Raw genomic sequence first — 10,463 nt, 5'->3', positions numbered from 1 at the left:
TCATGCCCCATGAAAAGCATTAGTATGCCTTTTTGCTCGCGGCGCTGCAACAGTCGCAATGGCCGACAGAGCAAAGCACTCGCGCGGTATGCCTGAGGTACCAGGTTCAAGCCCGGGCGCAGGGAAAATTTGTTTAATTTTTTTTTTTATAATATTTCTTTTATTTATATTTTTTATTTAGGGTTTTTTTTTTGGTATTCTTAAATTTAATTAAAAAAAAATATTTTTTTATGGCACAATTATTTCTTCCCATACATTTGTTTCTTTTTTTTTGTAATGCAACTAGATTTTTAAGTTTGTTATTTATATTTAAATTGAAATAATTATTCCTACTTACATTGATCTAACTTTAAAAATCTTAACCACCTCCAAGCGGCCTCGAACCTGCGACCTCGAACCAGAACCAGAACCAGTAGTCTTCACGTGACGCCACAGCCGACATTTGTAAGAAAAGCAATTAATTGCGTTTTATTTTAGGCTTTGGCAATTCAAAGGCCGATGTCGCTGAACGCTTAAGTTCTTCGAAAATGTCGAACTGGTAGGCACATACTAGTTTATGAACTAGTATTTTTTCTAACTGGTTTGGGTTTTCACTGCAGGGTATACACTGCCGGCAAAAAGTATTGACACAGAGAAATTTTTACAATATATGCCACAATTTTCCTTTAAATCTTTTCCCGCTATTTTTTGATTTAAATATGGTTCAGACTACCATAGAGAACATAAAAATATAATTTCTAAAATTTGAGCAAATTTCGGGAAAGTTTAAACTTTTTAAAAATGCAAATTTGTAGCCCAATAAATTATATTATATATAATAAAGAGCAAGTATGATGTAGCTGGAACTTAAGAGCCTGTCAGACGTGGCAATGCAATATACTTCTGTTTCTGGAACTGATTTCCGATATGTGACCCAAAGGTCTTTCTGGCTGTTCACACATCGAAATAAAATTTCTCTTTCCCAATTTGACAGCGAATTGCGTAGAAAAGTTGGATATATTCCCATGATTCACACGCACTTTACCGTTGTTTTTAGGCAATTTTTTCAGGCAGTTTCTTCCATACAAAAAAAAAATGTTCGAAAATAATTTGTATGGAAAAAATGCAAAATACCTTCAAAAAAATAAAAATAAAATAAAAAATCTCAAATATCAACGCGATTTTTGACTAACTTCGAACTTACATTTTTTATACTAGAATTTAATGTGATACAAAAATACTCAAGAAAATTTCAAAATATCTGTAAAAGTAAAAGTTAAAAATGTGCATGCAAATTTATTGAAATTTCGCGAGTTTTGCACAAAATTTAGAAATGATATTTTTATGTTTTTGTTGTAGAATGAACCATATTTGTATATAAAAATAGCGGAAAAATATTAAAATAAAAATTGTTGCATTTATTGTGAAAAATTCTCTGTGCCAATACTTTTTTCCGGCAGTGTCTACTTGTGTGTATGGTATGTAGGTATGTACATTGTTTATTGGAAGCACAGCTCTCAATTCAGTAAGTAAGGCAGCAATGAAGGAATTTTATTTGCCAAAAACCTTGGTATGTCGATATTCAAATATTGTTCACATAATTTATTAGAAATCCTGAAGTGCACTCATTCGGCCTTTTTACTGAGTAAATTTATTGGTTTTTGTTTATTTGACAGCAATCCAAAAAAGGTGCCTATTGTGCAAACGATGGCTTCATGGGATGGAAAAAACTAAATCTGATGCAAATGGCATGTCAAATGGAATCTATTTTTAAATTTTAAAGCTTTGTATAAAAATTGTGGTCTTCGAATTCGCCAATGACAGCATGCGAATACATTTTGTAATCGTAATCGCAATCGCTATCGTAATCGTGATCGATAACGTGAACGAAATTCTAATCGTAATCGTATTCGTTATAGTAATCATAATCCTAATCGTAAACGTAATCGACGCGTAATCGTAATCGTGACCCATATAGTAAACGTAGTACTAATCGCAATTGTAATCGTTATATTAATCATCCTAGCCGTAATCGTAATTAAAGTCGTAGTCGTAATCGTAATCGTGTTCGATATAGCCATAATAGTCCTAATCGTAATAGTAATATTAATCGTAATCGTGATCGTAATAGTAAACGTTATCGTAATTGTAATACTAATCATAACAGTCATCATAACTGTAATCGTAATTTTAATCGTAATCAATTTCAATCGTGATTATATATTCAAACACAATCGTGGTCATAATCGTAATGTAGTCGTCGTTGTACCTTCAATCCTAATCGAAATCGTAATCATAAACATAATCGTAATTGAATTTTTAATCATAAATGTAGTCGTTAATGTAATTTTAATTATAATCAAAATTTTATTTGTAATCGTATCGTTTATCGAGACCATATGTTTTATTTGTGGTTTTATTTTTAATTTTTATGTTTGTTTTATCGCTGTCGGTATTGATACTGTTATCGATTCTTTTTACTCTAACGGTAGTCATACCATTATCCAAACCGTCATCGCTATTGTTACCATTTTAGATACCTACTATTTATTTTATCGTTTTCCTTATTAATACTGTAGTCGACTCTATGTATTTTAACGTTATCGATATTAATACTGTTGTCGACATTGTTGTTGTTAAGATTTATGCCACAATTATTGTTATCATATTGTTATCGATTACGTAATCTTTTTACTAAAAAAAAAAATTAAAATTCTATTTTAGGGCCTCAACGAAATACTACTCACAGGTTGGTATCTATGCCTGGCAGTTAAATCCTAAAAGGATTTACAGTGGGCTAAATGTTCACTTTTTGGCCATAAATTCTATTCTATTACATGCCAGTTTTGTGCAACACGATTTTAAATATAACACTTGTCTCCGGGTACCGTTAGCGAGCATTTTTTCGTAGAACAATTTAAATCTTTAAGTCCAAATGAAATTGGTGTTTTCGATGTTTATTTTGAAAAAATTCAGTACTATTATTTCAAAATTGTAATTTTGTGCAGAAATGCAATTATAATTTGATCAATTCATATAGTTGGTATACAAATAATCAGATAGAAGGACATATATAATAATATATATATTATATTTAATTGTATGATGAAATCTCCAAAAACGTAAATTTTGAATCACTTCCCTATATTGTTAAACGTGCGATATGGGCCGCCCAACTACTGGAAACTGTAGCTGCGCTCCATTTGTCTGCCCACAGCATTTATAAGACACGCTAGCGCGCTCTATTATTCTATTCACACTTTTTTATGCAACTACTTACAAAATTATAATTAATATCCAACATTTCTTTGTTATGTACAAAAAACCAGAAAAACCCTGCCGTTAACATCATTGAAATTAGTACGTGACGAATGATTCAGCTGGCATACAAATGGCATAGCGATTATTTTCATTGCATTTATTTATCATTAGTTTTAATTTTCTCATCAATTGAAAAGCGACATTTTTTGTTTTGTTGTCACTGTGATTGGCATGACGTGCATCATTCATCATCATCATCCTCATCTTCATCATGCATAAACATATGAAATTTTGTAAAAAAAAGACCCTCGCATTGGTTATTAGATATGAGTAGGTACGAGAGTAATGTGCATAGGCACATAAATATGAATACTTTTACATACATACGAATGCATTCACAAATGCTATCAATTTGGAAATACGCAAAAATTTCCAAGACATCTTAATAAATCAAAAAATTTTTCCGTTATTTTATGAATGCATTTGAAAAAGTATGCCACTTACTTATTGGAAAAATTGTGCTTTAATTTTTGCTTGGCTTTTCTTGATCAAAGTATTAAAAGAAAGCATCTAGTATAAGCCTTATGATGACTTCGAAAAGGCGATTCGAAAGTTCTTTCAATAAATCTTTTTTTTATTTCTAAAAACAAATTTTGTTTACCGTTTTTGGTTAAACATCTTTGAAGCCACACACATTTGAAAAAGAGCAAAAAGTTATGAGCTGCTCAGCTCTAATGTATGTATGTAACATATACATTAGCGTGGTGCAAAAAAAAAGTAAAGTCGGAATTTTAATGCTCTCACCCCCTAGGATTGTTCTATATCGAAAAAAAACATCCATCTATTTTTTATTTTGAAATCACAAAATATTTAGAGGTTGCTCAAAGCACTCAAAGTTTGGTACTAAGTATAGGAATGGGTCAACCACTTCCCCCAACAATTTACCAAAGTAATTTTATCTTCGAACTTAATTTCCGAAAAATCCGGGGCCTTAAAAACTCCGGGCCCGGGGAAAAACCTGGTGTTCCAGTCACTGAACAATTGAAAACCCCACTGCTCTTTCGACTCGTCTCTCGTCGATTGGATCGGGTAGCGTTCGATAGATCGATCCATACTCTCTATCATAAAGATCTTTCGTAAAAATGTATCGCATATTAAGACGATTTCGCAGATGACACTTCCTTCAGAGTAAGTGGGAAATTTTTGAGCCAAACACTATGGGAGATATATATGAAAGTATGTCTTCAGGTAACTAAAGTAGGACCTAGCACAGTCGCAGAAAAGACATTCCTGGTATTTTTTTTCTAGGGAATATATGATTACTCTACAACAAACTATCTTGGTGGTTGCCTTCCCTTTTCACTAGCACTTGTCTGGCAATGGTAGACAGATATGAAGAAGAAAATCTTTTAAGCAAATGTGGAGAGTGTTATTACATGGATTTTCTGTGATAAGTGTGACAAGGGCATTTAGAAAGACACCGGTGACGGCATTCTAGATATCTTCAGCCGACGTACCTGATGGCTTAGACTGCTCCGCGCTTAATACCACGGGGAAGTGTATGTACCGCACCCACGATCGATCATAGTAGAGTACAATTAGTAATGAAGGGAAGTCATGGCTGAGTTAAGTGCTAATGGAGGAGAAAACCTGCAATCGATTTCGGATCAGATGTCCCTAGCACTAGGAGGCAGATGCTCTTTCGCTAGACGGACAGATAGAATATTTGTGGGCACGAACTCAACACGATCCAGCAGGCAAGGAAGGGGAGGACTATTGATAAAGATCTATTGTGTTAAACACAAATTGTAGGCACTCCAAACCTTAGGCTATTTAAGAAAGTCAGGGCAATTGAGAGTGCCTTAACTTGCAGTGGCCTGTCAAGTAGCCTGCAATGCTTCTAAGAGCCTGCCGGTTAAGTTCAAGTAGTCTTTCGGAGCTCCTCTTGGAAGTTGTTGCGAATTTCTTTGATTCTCTCATTCCTTTTGACTTCCGCCAGTGGGCAGCAATTTGAGATTCTTCCCAGTTTCTAAGTAGTCCCGCATTATTGTATCCTTTAGATGTGCTGCAAAAAGGCTCTAGACCATACAATCGCATTTGGGCTCTACATTTTCGGAGACGGTCAGCTCTATCGTTGCCTTGAAATCCTTCATGTCCAATGCATCTACCACAGTATCCGTCAATTGTGGGCTCCTGGGCCGTACAAAAGCGTTTTAAGTAAGCTTTGATGCCATTCTAAATAAGTCGACTGCCTTTAATGCTACCTGACTATTCAACATAATATTTAATCTGGTCCCATTTTTCCCTTTACAAGGATATTTTTGAAAACAGACCACGATTGCGAAGATTTTCACCTTGGACTTTGATTGGCCATGAGACCATTGACAGACTTTTTTGAAGTCTTGGTCTAAGTACGCCTGCGCCAGTGATTCCGTTGTGCATCTTGGATCCGTTGGTACATCATACTTGGAGCTCTTTGTAAGCTGAGGAATAAAACGCAATATTTGTGTGTGCAGCATATGACTTCCATAACTCTTGTGCTAGTCTTGCTGGTACCGTTTTGTATCTTTATGGTCCCTGCGCAGAAACTTCTTATATGTACTTATTTGAGTTCTTCTTTGGGGGAAAAAATGTTGATATCCAAAACTGCAACTAAAACTGGAATAACTCACGAATCTGCATTGTATTATTCTCGTAAAAGTTACTTCAGGTTATTTTAATTTAAAATTCCTGCTTATATATAAATTATATCGCTAATGTTGCATGCACAAGTAATTTTCAAATAATTGTATTTTTAGTCATGAACAGTACCATATATGTACATATGTGTTATGCCGTAGGTACTATGCGAATGGCTTTTCGATATCGCAGTGCTTTTTATTAAGGCAGCTCTGAGATAAGTAAATGTATAATATTACCAACCACCGCCAGCTAATTATATCAACGAAAAGGCAGAGCAAAATACAAAAGCATAAAAAAGTACATATATTATATGTATTTTTTTTTAACTAATCAGCATTCAGTTCAGGCAATTACCGCTTTGCTCTGCCACCGCGTTCGCATTATTCGTTTTGAATTCCCCACATAGCGAAGACGCGCGCGCAGCTGATGCCGATAGCTCACACGCTATGCGCTGAAGCGAAACGCTTATTCATTCGCGCGCATCGTCAACAGTCCAAACTTGACATTCATCGTAAACACTTGACCAGTGCGCTACTGTTGAGCGGGCGTGAAAACGAGTTCGCGTGCTAATCATTTTGTTTAGTTTTTTTTGTTTGCTAGCGAAAGCGATTAAATCGAATTTTATTAGCCACAAAGTAGTTATGCAGCTTTTTATATTTGCCATTTTCGCATGTGCGTTGCTGCGTTGTGATGCGTCGTCGCCTAACCATACACGTGTAAAGCGCATTGTGGGTGGCCGTCAATCGAAGGCGCCGCCGCCCGATGATCCGGTAGTATTTACGCGCACCTTCAATCGCGATGCGCGCGTCGAAGGTTTCCGCAATGAGCGCACCGGCATTTACTCATTCCTCGGCATGTATTACGCTGAACCACCAATTGGCCTCTTGCGTTACGCGCGTCCGGTCTACAAACGCATGGCTGGCGACATCAATGCCACCAGTCATGGACCGCCCTGCATACAACCCGATCCGTATGATCCACGCCGTCTGGTGGGCGAGGAGAATTGTCTGCTGCTGAACGTTTACACGCCGCGCATGCCGGACGAAAACACCGGCTTACCGGTTTACGTGTGGATACATCCGGGCGGTTTCCGTTATGGTTCAGCAGCGCAATACGATGCCACGCCCATAGCGCAACAGGGTGTAATAGTTGTAGCGCCACAATATCGACTCGGTTCTTTGGGCATCATGGGCGATGGCACCAAAGAGTTCGATGGTAATTTGGCAATCTTCGACATGGCCGCGGCGCTGCGTTGGGTTAACGATTACATTCATCACTTTGGCGGCGATCCAAAGCAGGTGAAGGCCATTGGCCATGGCTCGGGTGCAGCGAGCGCAATGTACTTGTCAATGTCGCGTTCGGCGCGCACAGCTGGTGACGTGTCGGGTGTGGTGGCAATGTCGGGCACGGCGCTTTCTCAGTACGCCACCGATAAGGAACCGGTGCAGAGTGTGGAAGAGGTGGCGACCATCAATGGCTGTCCCACAACAAATGAGCTGGCGATTGTGCAGTGCTTGCGGGAGGTGAGTGTAACTTTGTTTGTTTATGCGTTTGCCTGTATGTGTGACTGAAAGGGAAGAAGATAAGCGGAGGAATGAAAGTGAAACTGAAATTATTCAACAGCAAAGGAGTGTACAAGGTTTTTAATATTATTCAATAAGAAACATAAAATATGTTAAACAAAACAAAAAAATATCAAACTGATTTCGTTTAATTTCATTTTTTTGCTTGATTTGATTTGATTTGATTTAACACCTTTTAATTTTTTTCCGACAATCTCTCCTGATTTGCCAGAAATCCGCCGAAGAGATCATTCAAAATGACTCAAAAGTCCAAACGGAGCGCCTTGCCGGACGCGCCTTGGTCAAAGGCCTCTCCGGCAACGTAGGCTTCACACCGCACATTGAGGGCGAGAATGATGGACGTGCGTTGCCTAGCTTGATCGTTGGCGAACCAGAGCAACAGCTGCGCAATGGCAACTTCACACCCATACCACTGCTGACAGGTGTCACTAAACACGAAACCGCGAATGCTGTCAGCCTCGATACGCTGAATAAGATTTTTGGCTCTGCGCAACAGTTCCTCAATTCACTCACCGATGCATTGAAGGATCTGACCGGATTTCTGCGCATCGATAGCCTTACAGGTGAAATCGCAAAACCCGTACTACCTGGACTCACATCGGCATTGACGCCCACATTGAATGATTTGCTAAAGGTGCCTGAAACGCTAAATTTGGATCAAGTGCTGTCGAAGGTATTACATACAATTTACTTTACTCCTAGTCTCGACTTTCGTTTTTTTTTTTGCTAACCCAAAACTTTCCTATTCAGGTCATTGAATCCACCACCGATATACTCTTTAATTTACCCGCCGTTTTGAGCACACAAGTCTGGTCACAGCTTGCGCCCTCATTTATGTATAGTTTCGAGTATAACGGCACACGCTCGAAGGGCATAAATTTCTTGCGTGGCCTGCCGATAGTCGCCGAGACAGCTGCTAATAATAACACGGAGGTAGTAGCGCATGGCGATGAACTCGGCTACATGTTCGACGCGAATGACTTGTTCGGTAATCCCATACCAGAAGCGCAGCTTAGCGACGCCGAGGACTTAAAAGTACGTCAGAATTTGATTGGCATGCTGGTGAAATTCGCCAAATCGTTTAGTGGCGAAGAGGGAAAAGCGTCTACAGAAGATTCACTTTTCCAAAGCGTAACCGGCAAAGGTGTGCCATTCATAAAGGTGGATACAGAGTTAAGTGCCGGCAGTGACTTTCGATTTTGTGAGCTCTCAGTGCTGGGTGCCGCACTCACTCCTTTGACTTCAACCACATGCAAGAGTTTGGGTGGCTTGCTTTCACCGCTGACGGATGTAGTTGGTGGTACGCTTGGTAACACTTTGGGTGGTGTCGGCGGCGTGCTAGGTGGCGGTGGTGGTGGTGGTGGTGGAAGTGGTGAAAGAAATATTGGCGGTGGTGCTGTCAGTGGAGTTGGAAATACTTTGGGTGGCGTGCTGGGTGGAGGTGCAAATCGCGGTGTAAGACCCGGGGCTGGTCGTGGACAGGACGGTCGTTTTACTAGTAGGGAAACCGGAGGTTTACTTGGCGCCGGTGGATTGCTGGGATGAAAATATTCATGGTTTTGTAATTTTACTTTTCTATATCTTCATAAAACTCCGCAAGTATGTGAAGAAATAAACAGTTATTGGAAAACAGTTGTATTTGCTTTATGAGAAAATAGCCGATACGGGACTTGATCTAATATCTTTCGGTCGATCAGCATAGATAATTACATCGATTAATATTATGGTAAATATATCGATAGATCTACATATCAGACGCGGGACTTCCAATTTATCGTACTCTAAGCATGCCTATCTAAACAGGAAGTAGACTGAGACTAGCCCTTGGGAGCTTGTTCCACTATAAGTAATTCAAGGATACAGAACTGGACTATAAATCCCCTTAGATGACTAAACATTGAGGCGCCAGCCAGGACGGCCTTGGAAGGCTTCTGTACAAAAGAATTCTAGACAATATATGTAGATCAAAGCCAAGTATTGGACACTGGAAACACACGGCCAAATTACGATCCAAACTTTCTTTTGGAGCTCTAGCAGAGGTCAGCTGCTGTTGGCGCAATGGGTGCAATGAGATCATATCCAGCGGAGACTCTACACGTTCTGCACATTGGTAGAAAATTTCTTCGAAAATTTATCTGATAAGTACCAGCGTAGAAAGTTTTTTGAGGCTTTAGGATATTGGACAAAAAATTATTAACTCCTAGTTACTGCATTCGGGGAGAAACTAAGTAAGTAGAGGGTACCAAAGACGGAATGTAAATAATTTTAGGCAATTTTTTCGCCGTTTTTCAGACTGCAACTTTTCAATTAAGGAGGCGGTATGGGACGTAAAGCAACATGCACTCGAGATGATGGAGAAAAACATTTTCTAAAATAACCAACTGGCATTTCAGGCGCTCTTATCCCCCTGGGTTAGGTTGAAATGTGTGAAGGCCTCTAGGTTAATGTTGCCCTTAATTTTTGCCCAATTTGAAATTGCCCAATAGATATAGGTAGCTGTTTTAAAGAAATATGCATCGCGGCCTAGTATGTATATTGTGCCCTCCGCTCGTGATAATACATCAGTTAATCCCAAATATTCCACGAAGTCAAGGACAGTCCGCTCTTCGGCGGGTGTGGTTCTTTCTTTCCTGGCTCTGTCCTCCGCATCTCTCTTAACCCTTTCTGCGGCGAGAGGTCGAGCTACATCTGACATCTCAATGTGTGTGAATGTGACAACGTGAATGCTCAATGTAGCATAGATACCGCTTTGCTTCCGAACCAGTCAATCCAGCTGGTCATACAATGAGCTTGTACGACCGCATGAAAGCAGTGAGGTAGTCTTCGCCCTACTGTGCTTCCTGCGTATTGTCTGCCGCTCTGCTTCGCGCGAAGCCGACGATCCTGAGTGACTCAGCGACCTACGACGCCTGCTCTAGGACACAGGGCGATGTCTGTTCGGGGACCTTGAGTAGTGTC

The 10,463-nt window shown here is 39.3% G+C and overlaps 1 protein-coding gene across 1 annotated transcript; it reads left to right on the top strand.

The window, feature by feature from the left end:
- Positions 1-6,331: 6,331 nt before the first annotated feature.
- Positions 6,332-9,140, top strand: LOC118740767 (carboxylesterase 1E). Its single transcript, XM_036472432.1, has 3 exons — positions 6,332-7,445; positions 7,717-8,178; positions 8,256-9,140. Exons 1-3 carry the CDS (start codon positions 6,564-6,566, stop codon positions 9,048-9,050), a joined length of 2,139 nt encoding a protein of 712 aa, XP_036328325.1. The 5' UTR covers positions 6,332-6,563; the 3' UTR covers positions 9,051-9,140.
- The last annotated feature ends 1,323 nt before the right edge of the window (positions 9,141-10,463 follow it).

The sequence above is a fragment of the Rhagoletis pomonella genome, unplaced genomic scaffold, assembly GCF_013731165.1.
Source record: "Rhagoletis pomonella isolate Grant_MI unplaced genomic scaffold, Rhpom_1.0 Rhpom_scaffold_00006, whole genome shotgun sequence".
Lineage (NCBI taxonomy): Eukaryota > Metazoa > Arthropoda > Insecta > Diptera > Tephritidae > Rhagoletis > Rhagoletis pomonella.
The sequence above is the reverse complement of the archived record's forward strand: the minus strand, read 5'-3'. Positions and strand labels throughout refer to the sequence as shown.

What these genes read in the sequence shown, in the direction of transcription:
- LOC118740767 (XM_036472432.1), top strand. Translation starts at nt 6,564, where the DNA reads ATGCAGCTTTTTATATTTGCCATTTTCGCATGTGCGTTGCTGCGTTGT. An exon ending in TTGTGCAGTGCTTGCGGGAG is followed by an intron (nt 7,446 to 7,716) that starts GTGAGTGTAACT and finishes CTGATTTGCCAG; the next exon opens with AAATCCGCCGAAGAGATCAT. An exon ending in TGGATCAAGTGCTGTCGAAG is followed by an intron (nt 8,179 to 8,255) that starts GTATTACATACA and finishes TTTCCTATTCAG; the next exon opens with GTCATTGAATCCACCACCGA.